Raw genomic sequence first — 15,270 nt, 5'->3', positions numbered from 1 at the left:
AGACTCGATGATTGGGTTTCACAATCACCATGCTAAATTTGGTTTTATATATTTGTTTTTTTACAATTTTATTCTTATATCTCGTGTTTATTATTTTTTTCAATTTTAGTCTTTTTTTCGATATATATTGAGACATAATCGATATAACGTGACAGATACAATACTAAATCAACATTTTCATAAAAAAAAATATATATTGAAAAATTGTCTAAAATTGCAAAATACAGATTTAAAACATAAATTTAATAATATAGACGAAAATCACAAAGATGTATTGTATGGATATATGAGTAAGTATCTCGTAAAACAATTTCACTGAAAAATAATATTTTTGACATAAAAAATATTCTTGTATTCATATCCCCTGTGTCGCTTTTAGATTTTACTTTTTTTCTGAAAAAATATACACACAGCAAATAAAATTTAAAGCTCGTCTGTACAAAGAAAAATTGGAATCCTCCATAGTTTTTTTAATATTTTATTTCTTGACACAGATTCAGTCACAATTTTATTTTATTATATTTCCACAAATATATGGAGTACAAAATTGTGAAGATGAAGAGAGCTTCCATTGCACTTGTAACCAAGGTTCTAAAAAGGGTGAAGCGCCCCGAAGCGCGGATGTCGAGCTCCAAGCTTTTCAAGCTTAAGCGAGATTAGCACAAGCTTAAGCGTGAAAAAACGTTTTTTTATCTTTAGTGTAATTGTAATTATCTCAAACCAATAAATAGATCAAATAATACATAAATATGATAAATTTAAGTTTGATGCATTAATTCTCATATTTATAGAAGCATAAAAATCTCAACATTACAATCTTTATTTGTTTTTGCAACTAGACCACATTAAAAATGTTAAATATTTGTCAAATCATTATCAGACACGCTTAATCATAATTAAAATTTAAAAATAAACATCTAAATTATAAACATAATTTATTATTTTAAAATAAAAAGACATACCTTCAAAATTAAAAAATAAATAGATGTGATTAATTGTGCTTAAGTACGCTTAATTAAACGCTTAATTCGTTCAAACTATAGTTTGACCGCTTTTTTCCGCTTTCTCCGAAGCGGGGAGTTTTTGCCGAGCTTCAAGCTTAAGCGCGCTTAAGCGAGGCTTAAGCGGGCTTTTTAAAACACTGCTTGTAACACATGGAGTACATGTTTGTAACAACTGAGACTCACCGAGAAACCAAAGCGTCAGCTACAGCCGTAAAAATTTGTTATGCTATTGAGTTATGCTCAACAACGACTAATTGAAGTAGAGAGTACATAAGAAAATGACAAATACCACAGGATTCCAAATTCTGCGGTGTTGGAAAAGCGAACGAATCTTACCCACCTAAACGTCCGTCTAGTAAGATGCATGAAGAAGGAACTAGCAAGCTACTCGGGAATGGCTTTCTGCAAGCTTGCCATATATGTCAAGTATATGGTCCACAAGAACGCAAATGAACTATTCATCAAGGGCTGCAAAAGAGTGGCACATGGAAAATGTTACAGAACTTATTGAGTTAAAAGTAATCTCACTATTGCGGATTTAAAGCTTAGAGACTTCAAATTTCTGTACTGAACTGCCGGTATATAAAAATGTCAAGATAGACTTGGAGACGTTAAAGTACCTGCAGATGGACGGGAATGATCTTGTACGTGAAGAAATCACACATCGGCCAATATAGAAGGCCGTTTAACAATGTAGGGATCAGGTCTCGCTTCAATCTGGCAACAATCTCATTCCCATTTTCACCTTAATATAGCATTAAAGTAAAGCCATTTCAAAAGGTTGAATCAACACAAAAACAAAACTGACAATATATGTATAAGTTTCTTTATATATAGAGAAACCGTTTGTTTCTTAAAGATATGATTCAACCTAGTTTGACAATATCAACATAACACGGAAACATTATGGCAACCAAAATCTCCCTTCACTTTCACGACCAGATACAGTAAAGCCAAACTTCTTTGTTTTTTCAAGTTTTTGTCGCTACCAAAAGATTTTTTAATTTCAAAGGATGATGATAAAGCCTCATGCTTGTCTTAGAATGGGTGCATACTTGTGTAAACTCATTATCTACACCCAGTTGCATTATTTTGAAATTTATAATAGGTAATCTTTGAATAAAAAAATTTGTTGAGCATTTTGGAATTATTCGTTTCGGATTTATAATTTTGAACTTTGTTATACCCAAAAGGTTAGATTTTTTTATGGTCTTCAGATCCTTAGATACTGTGTTAACTGAAATGATGATGAAACGACTGTTTCCAAATCTATATCAAAATCTTTCAATTCATACATAGCTTATAAAAAACCACAAGGTAAAATCCCGCCACCAGGTTTAACATTACCAGCAAGAACATACAATGACAAACCCTAGTAAGATTAATTTATATTTAATCCAATCAGCAAGATTTTAAACTCATTAATAGAATTTGATGTTTGTCGCTGAAGTAGATGTTTCGACATCTATATACCGCATCCTCGAGTGAGAACAAATAGCTATAACCTCAGAAGTTTTATATTCAATACTTGTGTTTGAATGGCTGGATTTGGATCTGACAATCAATATTAAATGAATGGATTGGAAAATACATAGATTTGGTGTGATATTTTAACAGAAATTTCAAATGCCCCCGAAACGAGCTAATAATGCATTGGATTTGAAAGGCTTATTTCAAAATCATTATTTTATTCTTGTTGCCAAATGTATACGATGAATTTGGAAGATGGATTTTAAATCCATACAGCTTAAATAGACAATCCAAATGTAGCATTGGGGAATATAAATTCAACTAATACAATCAAAATACATCGGAAGGGAACAGATAAATGACATAGATATTGACAGAATGATATTGCTGCAATTTTAGTTTTCAAATATTGCAAAGAAAGGGTAGCATACCTTGAAGAGCTGCATTAAAAGAGAAGAAAATGCCATTTATAGTAGGTCCATAGAAAAGTTGTCCCATAGTCAACTTCTTGAAAGTACTTATCACATCGCGCTTTGGTACCACTCTCCCCACAAAATTAAACCAAAAATGCTGCGACGGACCTAAAATCATCAGCCCAAAACCAGCCATCCTCAATGTCCTTATTGGATCCCATGCATCGTGTGGCTCCATAGTAATTGTCTAACAAAGTTCAGACACAAGTAATCAATCATCTCAATTCATAATGCTTCACACACCGGTATTTTATATTCACAACCAAAAACAAATAAATGTTTTGTATCAACGGCACAATGCACTCTAATCAGTTAAATTTCCCAACATTTACACACAGAATTTGACATGACTGAACATTTTTTACTTATGATCAACTTCCGGCTGATAAAATCATAGAAAATGAATTATTGGTGCACACAAATTAACAATAAAGCCTCAATAAAGACATTATTATTCCTGCAATAATCAAAATCTTACGGCTTCATGCGATAATCTTAAATAGTTATAATCAACCAAACTTAAAGAATGCCAAAATGCACTAACCATTTATACCGATCGAAGCCAATCTTTTCATTAATCGAGCTTTAATATGGCAGAATCTAATCAGAGAAACTTATGAACAGAGGAATTAACAAGCATGTAAAACCACCTGCGAGGTGACATCAGCTGCCGCGTAAATAATGGCCGAAGATATGCTCTTCGTCAGAATCGGACGCGACTCCAGCATGCCTAAATACCAAGCCAGGAGTCCCATATTCGAATTAGCCGATTTCGACGAATACCGCTTGCACAAAATTACGAAGTGCGAGGAAATTCTAAATGGGCTTCCAGAAATATTGGTTCTTTGATGGAGCTGGGACGGGCTGTGGCATTGGCGGTTGTATATGCCATAGAAACGTCGCTCTGGGTGTTGGAGAACAGCGCATTTGGCGAAGTTTGTTATGAAATCAAATCTCATTTTTCTTTCTTAAATACTTTCTAATCGGGAGAAAACACAGAGTATTTGACAGAGGAAGTTGAAACTTGCGTGTCTCCGAGGGAAGCTAGAGGAAAAGGGCGGCGGAGATTGGGGAAGAGCAGGGGAAGAGAAGATTCAGATTTCACTGTAATGCCTAGGTCTCACAACGGAACCAGACCGACCCACTTCCTTTCACGATTACAGTCACTGGCTTTGGGGAACAAAAAAAACAATTCTTAAATTATATATATATATAATATTAAATCATATATTTAATATTTTTAAATTATTGATGAAACATATCGAACTTTTTATTTTTTAAATTAAATACTAACTTGTGATTATTGATAAGAAATAAAATATTATTACATATCAATTAAACTTGTGATTATTAATAAGAAATAAAATAAGAATAATAATATTAATAATCCAAATAATATAAAAATAAATTAATAACATTAGAAATATTAAAAATAACAATAATAATAAAAAGTTTGATATGTTTCATCAATAATTNTTTTGTTCCCCAAAGCTAACAACAAATAATATTAAAAAAAATTAATAACATTAGAAATATTAAAAATAAAAATAATAATAAAATAATTTTCATGAAATTAGGGTTGGGTGTCGAGCATTTTCCACAGTTTTATCAATATGCCAAAATTTATAGTTGTTAATAGAAACGCAACTTTATTTCTTTATATTGTGCAATGCAAAACCTCATACTAAGCAACATATGGACATAAAAGATTACACATGCGTAGGTGTCATGTTAGACTCATGATTCAGAATACGAGTATGTCTTATTGTTGATATTATCTCGTATCAGCCAAAATTCACTCTTATCATTTTCTTGTTGACGATGTTATCTTCGTGACTTATTAGTATATGATATATTCTTTATTTTGTGGCTCACATTATCATACAGAAACATCAACTCTTTTTACGAGGTCAATTATTACAATATTTATATTATCCAACATTAAAGAACATCGACTCCTTAGAAAGCAAACCGCTTTATTATAAAAATTTTAAAAGTTTCTTTTTTTTATATATATTTTGTTATTTTAATATTATTTTAAAAAAACTAGTGACTTGCTTAATATTTGATCTTATGAAATTATTTGATTTTTTTATTTGTATTTTTTATTTCAGATTATATTTACACATATCAAAGGAATAAAGTTTTGTGTTATCTATATTATATATAAAATTGAAATTCTTAATGCTACAATTTTGTTACACAAATTATTTTTTACAAAAATACTACAACATATAAGGCAAAAACTTGTGTGAGACAGTCTCACGGGTCATATTTTGTGAAACAGATCTCTTATTTGGGTCATCCATGAAAAAGTATTACTTTTTTATGCTAAGAGTATTACTTTTTATTGTGAATATTGGTAGGGTTGACCCGTCTCACAGATAAAGATTCGTGAGACCGTCTCACAAGAGACTTACTCAACATCTAATCCATTTTAGATATTAAAAAATGAGTAGGTATCTTGTGAGACGGTCTCATGAATATTTATCTGTGAGACGGGTCAACCCTACCGATATTCACAATAAAAAATAATATTCTTAAGATAAAAAGTAATACTTTTTCATTGATGACCCAAATAAAATATATGTCTCACAAAATACGACCCATGAGACCGTCTCACATAAGTTTTTGCCTTAAAAAATTCTCATATTACCTTAAAATTAACATATTTAATATAATTAAATTATCGTTATTCAAATAATAATTAAAAATTATATCAAAATAGTAATCATAATCTTTATTTATATACGTAATCGTTATTATTTTAAAAAATTTGGTTACGTTGGTGTGGTAATTAATATCCCAATTGCCATGAAGCCCAACAAATCAGATAGCCCAGTCTATTAACCCGAGTTCATTCGCATTCATATGCATATTTCAGGAAAATAATACATTCATCGCCAGGCGAAAAATCGGACTCTGAATCCGGAACCGTTGAAAGGAGGCCATAGTCGAAGCAAAAATTTGATAAAGCTTGACGGTATTACCAGTGAGGTATAATTCAACCTAATTTTATATGTTTTTCTGTTTTATTGTCCTAAAAATTCCAGAAAATGGTTAGTTGTATTCATTTCTTATATTTGTGTGATTTAAAAAAAAAGTGAACTTTTTTTACAATCAGGATGCGTGTTTTCATGTGCTGTTTCAATTTGTGTGACAAGGGAAAGTGAGAATGAATGAATTTGATGTCTGTAAATTAGAAGCCATTGAGCTGATACATCTCTCACGTTTTTCGATTTGTTATTTATTGACTTGTGAACTTATTCTGATTGTCGTTGTTTCCTTTTTTTTATGTTCATCTAATTTGAATGAATTGATTTGATTTTTTGCTCTAATCCTCTTTAAGGTTTAAGGGTCTTGAACAAGTTAGTAGTAAGCTACTTACTACCTGTGGAGTATTTGTATAAAATTTATAATTCAGTACACATATTTTTTCCATGTCAACCATCCTAGCCGTGTAGTTATTGGTATGAAAGAAGTTGCTTTTCGTGTATTCTGAGGTACGATTTGTTGCAGTGGGATGGGCTGGATGCCGGGGCACAGCTACGGTTGTCTAACATAATTGGGGTAGAAAAATAAATTTGTAAGAATTTTGCAATTACAATTTTCAAATTTTTTCATGGGATCAGGATGATCGGCGGGATTGATTGACTACTGCTTATACTTCTGAGGATGACTTTTGTGCAAAACTATTTGGTAATATTATACCCTGTTAATAGTTCTGCCTTCATTGTTCTTGTAGTACCACCTAGAGGGAAGCAATGGCTAATCATGGGGGAGTAGTGGCTGCACAGATACCCACAAGCTTTGGACATGAGCTTCGAGCTTGTCTTCGCTGCCGTCTTGTTAAGACGTATGATCAGGTTGGCTTTATCCCCATAAATTTATGTGTTCCTGTTTGTTTCCTTTTTTACTTTTATTTTTTTCATTTTCAATATGAAATTTGATATTTTCCATGTTTTACACATGCTACTATTGCAGTTTCGGGAATCAGGGTGCGAGAACTGCCCTTTCTTTCAAATGGAGGATGACCATGAACGCGTTGTTGACTGCACGACTCCCAATTTCACCGGGTTTTACTCTTTTAATATCACTTATAAAATAAATAATTAGTCAGAGAAATGAAACATTTTGTTGCTGTAATCTATTTCACACTATTTGTTTTATGAATCAAATAGGATAATCTCTGTCATGGACCCTGCTAGGAGTTGGGCTGCTCGGTGGCTCCGCATCGGTATTTTCATTGCTATACTATTTTAGAATCATGTTGCTCTCACTTATATAAAATGATTTTCTGTATCACAAATATAAAAAATTAAAGTAGTTGTGAGTCGATGAACCTTAAGATAGATAAATTATTATCTGTATGTCATATCAAGCTTGGAAATTATGCATGAAGAAAAAAACGTGTTTGTTTTGATTTTTCCTATTCTTACAGTATGTCTAAAAAAACCTTCGATATCACACCCATGTGTGATGAATTTTGTCTTCTTTCATTTTCTTTAATGTAAAGTCATCATGCCCAGTGCAAACAAGTCCAGAGAACTTGGGATTTGTTCCTCATTGAATTAATTCTTCCAAGCTGCAGTGTAAAAGATATGTGTTGCCTCGTATTAAACCTATGCTTTAATCTTGCAAGGCGTCAAAAAATTCTCAACTCAGGCATCACTATAACTGGGGATTTAAACCACTCCGCATCTCCTTGAAAAACCCATGAATACCTCGGGACAATGCTTAGTTTGTCTCTCTGATTATTTTTCTACTTGAAGTCAACTGTAAAACCATTTTATATCTGTTCCACGGCCATTATGTCCACATAATAATCATCTGTATTCTCCATGATGCATGTTAGCACAACTATGTTCAAGCTGGCCAATGGTGATTGTTACGTGCCTGCGTTAGGGATCATGTTATGGGTCGTTGGACAGTGAAATCTTCTCGTTCGGAGTAGGATTCCTGTCGTTTTGATTTACGCCCTTGACGACCTATGATTAGTTGAAGAATTGGGGCTCGAGAGAACAAGAGAACCACCCGATCTTGAAAATAAACTTTTATTGATAATATTTTTTCCTCAGCATCTCTTTCTCCCAAATCCCTATATATACTAATGATGCAATCCCCCACAACGGAAAGGAAATCCTACCAAATTTAAAAGATATGCTGAAATCTCAAAAAACAAGAAAATAGTAAAAACAAGGAAATAATTATCTTTGCTAACTAAGGAAAAAATCTTCTTGCTCCTCAACTTTTAACCCTAAATTTCCCATGTGTGAAACGTTGATACCTCTTGGGCTCGTCCTCCCCATTCTTGGACTCGTTCTCCACATTGTTGTCCACAACCCCTTCTCGGCCCACGTCGTCTTCGCGGCTCGTGACATTGCCGTCCCCTTGAGATGCAAGTTTGTCCTCAAACTTGAAAGAAGGGAATTGGGTTGCGAAGGCTGAACCCGCTTCCAAAGAAGCCTCAGATGGTGCCAGCCCTTGCCAATGAACTAAAAACTCGTGGCCGCCATTGCGTATGCGGGTATCAAGGATGGCCTGTGGTTGTCTGTTCTCCTCGTCTAGGGGAAAATGTGGAAGTACGGGGTCTGCCTCCTGATTGCCCTTGAACTTCTTGAGTGATGAAACATGGAAAACGGGATGGATCTTGGATGATTCTGGGAGTTGAAGTTTGTAGGCGACGGAGCCAATGCGACTAGCTACCGAAAATGGACCATAGTAACGGGGGCCGAGTTTCTGATTTTTGCGAAAAGCTACGGATTTCTGACGATATGGCTGCAGTTTGAGCAGTACCTTGTCCCCCACGTCGAACTGGAGTTCCCGATGAGTAGCATCATATTGTGTCTTCATGGAGTTTTGTGCTTGCAAGAGTCTGTTTTTTAATTCCCCAAGAACTTGATCACGAGTTTGTAATTCTCTATCCACAGAATCAATGCGTGAAAGACCGGGGCAACATGACAACAGGCGTGGTGGGGGGCGCCCATAGACGGCTTCAAATGGTGTAGTTGCGAAGAGAAGAGTGAAAACTGGTGTTGTAGCAATACTCAGACCATGACAGCCAACCTACCCATTTCTTTGGATAATCCCCTGTAAAGCAGCGCAAATACATTTCCATGATGCGATTAACAGCCTCTGTTTGACCATCAGATTGTGGGTGATATGCCGACGTAAAGCATAATTGTGAACCACTCAGTCGGAAAAGTTCCTTCCAAAAAGAGCTTGTAAAAGTGACATCCCGATCAGTAACAATTGTCTCTGGTAGCCCATGCAATTTAAACACGTGATCAAAGAAAATGCGAGCGACGTGCACCGCGGTATACGGATGGGAGAGGGCCAAAAAATGAGCATATTTAGAGAGGCGATCGACAACGACCAATAGCACACTTTTGCCTTGTGACACCGGAAGCCCTTCAACAAAATCCATGGAAATATCGGCCCATATATGCTGAGGTATCGGTAGGGGTTGGAGTAACCCTGCCGGTTTTAAAAGTTCCACCTTATTACGTTGACATATGAGACACGTAGCCACATACTCTTGGACTTGGCGTTTCATTCCCGCCCAAAAGAAATCACGGGAAATGCGGTGAACAGTTTTCTGGAAGCCCTCATGGTAGGCATTATGGGTATCCGAAATGATACTGGCAATGGAGGGAGAGATCTTCGGCAAATAAATACGCTGGCGATACCATATAAGACCATCCCGGAATTCCCAAGGCCCTATAGCTTCGCCTTGCTGGATTTTCTGGATAAGGGGTTGAAGCTCGGCCGTGTCCCTATGTTCCTCCCGAATGGTGCTGAAAATCGCGGATTGCGGCAGGGAGATAGCTTGTAAACTGCCCTCCGCATCATCACGTCTGGACAGCGCATCCGCCACCACGTTGGTGCTGCCTGCTTTGTATTCCACGTGAAAATCAAAACCCAGAAGCTTGCTAACCCAATGCTGCTGTGGTGAAGTCGTAATCCGCTGTTCCAGTAAAAATTTAAGGCTATAATGATCGGTGCGAACCACAAAAGTGTTGCCCCAAAAATAAGGTCGCCAATGGCGCACCGCTTTAGCTAACCCAATCAACTCTTTCTCATATGCAGGAAGCTTTTTGTGTCGTTGTGGTAAGGGTTGGCTAAAGAAAGCAATGGGACGCCCATTTTGATGCAAAACTGCACCAATCCCAGTATCAGAAGCGTCGCACTCGACCACAAAGTGTGCTGAAAAATCCGGCAAGGCAAGAACAGGGGTTGTTGTCATAACAGTTTTTAATAAGGCAAACGCACGAGAAGCCTCGTCGCTCCACTTGAAGGAGTTCTTTTTTAATAGCTGCGTAAGGGGAGCTGCGATGGTGCCATAATCCTTGACGAATTTACGATAATAACCGGTGAGCCCCAAAAATCCTCGCAACCCTTTAACTGTGTTTGGGGCTGGCCATTGTGTGATTGCCTTAATCTTGTCCTCATCAACCTTGACACCCGTTTGATTGACGACGTGCCCTAGATAGGCCACCTCTTTTTTGGCGAAGATACACTTAGATCGCTTCAAGACAAATTGTTGTTGCCGTAATATTGAAAAAACTGTGCGAATGTGACACAAGTGGTCGTCCCACGTTGGGCTGTAGATCAAGATATCATCAAAGAAAACCAAAATAAATTGCCTCAAATATCGTCCAAATACCGAGTTCACGATTGATTGGAAGGTAGAAGGGGCGTTGGTAAGGCCAAAGGGCATTACGACAAACTCAAAGTGGCCGTGGTGGGTGCGGATGGCTGTCATGTGCACGCAACTAGGATCCATAAGAATCTGGTGGTATCCGGCCCGCAGATCCAGCTTTGAAAAATATTTCGCACCATGAAGCTCCTCCAGAAGCTCGTCTATGACCGGGATCGGGAATTTATCCTTGATAGTTTTTGCATTAAGAGCCCGATAGTCGACACAAAACCTCCAAGTGTTGTCACTTTTCTTGACTAGAAGTACTGGGGATGAAAATGGCGAATTGCTGGGCCGAATGAGACATTTCTCGAGCATATCAGCGCATTGTCGCTCAATTTCATCTTTTTGTGCATGAGGATATCGATATGGGCGCACCACGACGGGATTGGCACCGTGTTCCAATATAATTTTGTGATTGGCGCTGCGAGAAATCGGAAGTCCCCCTGGTTCAGCAAAGATATCAGAAAATTCTTCCAAAAGATGTGCTAATTGTCCCTGGGAGTCTTCTTTATTGTTACACAACGTAGATAAATGCAGACTAGTTGTAGTGCCGCCTTTTTGTACGCCGTATAATGCAATTGTTGTGCCCCCTTGCAAGAATCTCATCGACATATCCTTGAAGTTCCATGTAATAGGACCCAGTGTTTTGAGCCAATTCACGCCCAAGACTGCTCCGAATTCACCTAATGAGAAAATGAAAAATTCCACACAAAAGGAATGTCGCTCCAGTTGGATGTTTATGTTACGACAAACTCCAGTGCATGATAATTTTTTTCCACTGGCCACTGTTACCCAAAGGGCTGCTGGATTTTCTATTGGCAACTTCAATTTATCGGCCAAGTTGGTGTCCAAGAAGCAGTGTGTGCTGCCCGAATCTATGAGTACCAAGACCGGAACACCATTAATAGCCCCTTTAATTTTCATGGTTTGCGCTTGTGAGGACCCCGAAATAGCGTTTATGGTCAGCCCCAAGTCGTGGGATTCCTCTGATTCACCTTGTTCTTCATCGGTTAGTTCTAACCAAAATAATTTTTTGCATCGATGACCGGGGACATACATTTCATCACAGTTAAAACAGAGCCCCCGTGATCGGCGCTCCTCCATCTCCGCTCGATTCAATTTCTTAACAAACGGCGGTGGACTCGGATTAACCCCGGGTTTGCGCGGTGCTTGAGTCCCTTCTTTTCGCTCGAATAGGCGAGCAAGGCTCATTGCGCTTGCTAAATCCTTGGGCTGCTGGATTTCCACCTCAATTGCAATCTGCTCCCTTAACCCGCTGATGAATATTTCTACTTCTTGTTCACTGGTGAGAGCACAGGCATGAGCAGCCAGTTGTTCGAATCGGCGCTGATATTCCCCTACTGTTCCTGTTTGGCGTAACTTAGATAATTCTCCCAATTTATTGCTGCGGATCGTCGGGCCAAATCGGAGATTGCATTGGATCTTGAACTCTTCCCACTGTAAGTTCGGCCTATCCCTTTCCAATTTGAGGAACCATACTTGCGCTTCTTCTTCTAGGTGGAAGGATGCTAACTCCACCTTCTCCTCTTCCGGTGTATGTTGATGTCGAAAAAAATGTTCGCACCGATGGATCCATCCCAACGGGTCTCCCTGGCCATTGTAACTAGGAAAATCTAGTTTTGAGTATTTTGGAATATACCTACGGCCTTCTCCTTCGTCGATGCGCTTCGAGTCCTCACGGCGCGGAATGCGCGAGTCCTTGTAGCTACTTTCCCCGTTGTGCCCTCCTGAATGTTCAGAACGTGTGTTTGTCAAGCTCAGTGAAAGCTCCTGCAATTGTGCGGCCATCTCCTGCTGCCGCTGTTCGGTTGCACGTTTATCCTCCTGATACATGTTCATTAATGCCGCAAATTGTTGTTCCAGCTTGTTGATATCCCCCATAACGGCTGGCTCTGATACCAATATGTTACGTGCCTGCGTTAGGGATCGTGTTATGGGTCGTTTGACAGTGAAATCTTCTCGTTCGGAGTAGGATTCCTGTCGTTTTGATTTACGCCCTTGACGACCTATGATTAGTTGAAGAATTGGGGCTCGAGAGAACAAGAGAACCACCCGATCTTGAAAATAAACTTTTATTGATAATATTTTTTCCTCAGCATCTCTTTCTCCCAAATCCCTATATATACTAATGATGCAATCCCCCACAACGGAAAGGAAATCCTACCAAATTTAAAAGATATGCTGAAATCTCAAAAAACAAGAAAATAGTAAAAACAAGGAAATAATTATCTTTGCTAACTAAGGAAAGAATCTTCTTGCTCCTCAACTTTTAACCCTAAATTTCCCATGTGTGAAACGTTGATACCTCTTGGGCTCGTTCTCCACATTGTTGTCCACAACCCCTTCTCGGCCCACGTCGTCTTCGCGGCTCGTGACAGTGATTTTTCAGAACCTCGAACCATTTAGATTTCCTTTTCTTAAAAAAAAATTGGCTGCTGTAGACAACCTGCATGTTTTCATGCTAAAGACAGAGGCCATAATTACCAACAAAGGATTGAATGGTTGGGAATATCTGTTAAATATGACTTATAATGTTAGCATTAAGATCTGGAAGATAGATCACATCAAGGAGACAAATGTGAACTTTGCTATTAGATTTTTTAGGGGAAATGAAGAAGGATTTTCGCATTCTTTCTTCACCATTATTCCTCTTTCTTCCATGAACCTTCAAGAGATTGGGCTAGCTCATTTTTCATCGAACATAATTTCTTTTGCACATCCTCACGCTCCCTTTTGCATGCTGTTTTGATGCATACCTCTACGTGTCTTGTTATGATGAAAAAATGTACTATGATTATTTCGTTTGTGTGATTGTTTTGAAACTTTTCAGGAAAATTCGTTCCTGGTTGTTACACACTTGCAGTTTCTGAAGCACTCCCTCACGACCTGCAGGTATGCTATCTTGGGTATCACTTCAAGTAAATAAACCCAAAAAATGGTCTTACCCTACTATCTATTCCCCCTCTTCATCGATCCGTTAGCCCTGTGTTTTCTTACGTGGTTTTAAATGTTCTTGCCCAGAAGGAGAAACAAAATAGGATGGCCCCATATTAATTTTGAGTCGGCCCCAGTCATGGCCAATTTTATCAGTGTCACTCAACCTTTTCTGCACGCAGAAAACTCTATAGTTTCATTTAGTTGATCTTGACTAAAGTAAACTAAGTGTGTCACTAGCCGTGCTTGTTCACCATATAGTCATAAGTTTGCTATTAACGTTCTTTATCTGTTATGTCTACTGTTTCTGATAAATTATTCGCGCATGATTGCAGAATATTTGTGAAGACGAGCATGTGCCATATGTTCCACCAAAACGAGCATAAGTGATTGAATGTTTTCCCTGATGATATTCTCTACTTCTTTAGTATACATCTGTGGGGTCGTGTGACATAGCTATGTCATTTATTTTGATGATTCAAGAAGCATTTTTGAGTTATTCTATATTTTTTATGATTAAAGAAGCGTTCTTGATGCTTGTGTTGCATTAATGAACAAGCTGTTTAATGCATTTCATTTTTCGATCGCATGCCCCTTCGTTGGATCAGGATCCCCTACAGTGTTGAGTAAAACAGCAAATGATGTTGTGTGCATACATGGCAATTTTCACAATTTTTTTCAATATTATTTTTCTTTTAATTTTTTAAATTCTTCTATTTTTTTTCACTTTTTTCCCACTTGTTTCTTCTTTTATTTTCCCTCCATTTTCCTCCAATTTTTTCTACTCCCACAAATATTAACGAACAATTTTATATGAAATAATATAAACATTTTAATTAATAAGAGTTTCAGATCAATAGCACAATATAAATATAAACAAACAAAACCAAGTAAAAAATTTGATAGTACAAACAATTAGAAAAAGATTTAGACATTCAAAAGAACAAGAAAATCGAAATTTATATGTTATATTATTTCTTGTAAAAATAAAAATAATAATAAAATTGAATGAGAGAAAAAAAACAAGAAAAAGAAGAAAATGAACAAAAGAAGACAAGATGAAATAATCGAGAAGAAAATAAAATCAAACCTAAAAAACTAGTTTAAAATAAGCTCAAATCAACAGAGCTCATTAAATATCCACAACACCAAATGATGTGGTTGGTGCACTGTATGAGATCCAGATCCTTTTTTGTTGTTCAATAATGTGTATGTATATGTATATGTTGAATTGCTGGTACTTAATATATGTGGTAAGTGGAACTCACATATCTCTATAAATATGATATTGTTCAGTTTAAGCTCAAACTCTCGTAGAACTTTACCCAAAAAAATATTATACCATTAGAGATATCTTTTATCTTATAAACAAGCGATCATCTCCATGAATTTCCAATGTCAGACTTTGTTCGTATTCCCAACGATATCGATTTTGTATTCCATATATACCACAAATGTTTTTAAATCTTCTACTTGAAATTATTTGGGTATTTGATACGAAAAACTCTTCACTAATTAAACCGGGAGATTTTATGATCGACCAACACACTTGGTGGATCTTCATGGTTCATTTGGTGCCAAATGAATGTGGATGGGCACCTAGTGTAGCACATAATCTCCTAATGGAACCTCACCTAGGTTGGATTGAAGAAGTCACCATCAATGT

General features: G+C 36.9%; 2 protein-coding genes across 5 annotated transcripts; one reads left to right on the top strand and one right to left on the bottom strand.

Annotated features, from left to right (window-relative positions):
* Window positions 1-1,150: 1,150 nt before the first annotated feature.
* LOC140965244 (uncharacterized) lies at window positions 1,151-4,120 on the bottom strand. Its single transcript, XM_073425391.1, has 4 exons — window positions 3,598-4,120; window positions 2,906-3,134; window positions 1,625-1,749; window positions 1,151-1,472 (listed from the first exon to the last, which is right to left on the bottom strand). Exons 1-4 carry the CDS (start codon window positions 3,904-3,906, stop codon window positions 1,389-1,391), a joined length of 747 nt encoding a protein of 248 aa, XP_073281492.1. The 5' UTR covers window positions 3,907-4,120; the 3' UTR covers window positions 1,151-1,388.
* A 1,642-nt stretch (window positions 4,121-5,762) lies between these two features.
* LOC140965221 (transcription elongation factor SPT4 homolog 1-like) lies at window positions 5,763-14,206 on the top strand. 4 transcript variants are annotated; one of them, XM_073425356.1, is made up of 6 exons: window positions 5,763-5,944; window positions 6,693-6,813; window positions 6,932-7,023; window positions 7,129-7,184; window positions 13,501-13,562; window positions 13,940-14,205. In XM_073425356.1, the coding sequence occupies exons 2-6, from the start codon at window positions 6,712-6,714 to the stop codon at window positions 13,988-13,990; spliced, it is 363 nt and encodes a 120-aa protein (XP_073281457.1). In that variant the 5' UTR covers window positions 5,763-5,944; window positions 6,693-6,711; the 3' UTR covers window positions 13,991-14,205. The 4 variants fall into 4 exon arrangements, with proteins under 4 accessions (XP_073281457.1, XP_073281464.1, XP_073281474.1 ...); XM_073425363.1 differs by having other exon boundaries at window positions 5,789-5,944; window positions 6,703-6,813; window positions 13,940-14,206; XM_073425373.1 differs by having other exon boundaries at window positions 5,804-5,930; window positions 13,940-14,206.
* Window positions 14,207-15,270: the final 1,064 nt, after the last annotated feature.

The sequence above is a fragment of the Primulina huaijiensis genome, chromosome 2 (genome assembly GCF_012295235.1).
Source record: "Primulina huaijiensis isolate GDHJ02 chromosome 2, ASM1229523v2, whole genome shotgun sequence".
In the NCBI taxonomy this organism is placed as follows: domain Eukaryota; kingdom Viridiplantae; phylum Streptophyta; class Magnoliopsida; order Lamiales; family Gesneriaceae; genus Primulina; species Primulina huaijiensis.
This window is presented reverse-complemented; position numbering and strand designations above follow the sequence as displayed.

Coding starts and splice junctions, on each gene's coding strand:
- LOC140965221 (XM_073425363.1), top strand. CDS start 6,712: ATGGCTAATCATGGGGGAGTAGTGGCTGCACAGATACCCACAAGCTTT. Junction 7,024..7,128: donor ACGACTCCCAATTTCACCGG/GTTTTACTCTTT, acceptor TGAATCAAATAG/GATAATCTCTGTCATGGACC. Junction 13,563..13,939: donor CACTCCCTCACGACCTGCAG/GTATGCTATCTT, acceptor GCATGATTGCAG/AATATTTGTGAAGACGAGCA.
- LOC140965244 (XM_073425391.1), bottom strand. CDS start 3,906: ATGAGATTTGATTTCATAACAAACTTCGCCAAATGCGCTGTTCTCCAA. Junction 3,135..3,597: donor CAGCTGATGTCACCTCGCAG/GTGGTTTTACAT, acceptor GAACTTTGTTAG/ACAATTACTATGGAGCCACA. Junction 1,473..1,624: donor TCATTCCCGTCCATCTGCAG/GTACTTTAACGT, acceptor ACTCTTTTGCAG/CCCTTGATGAATAGTTCATT.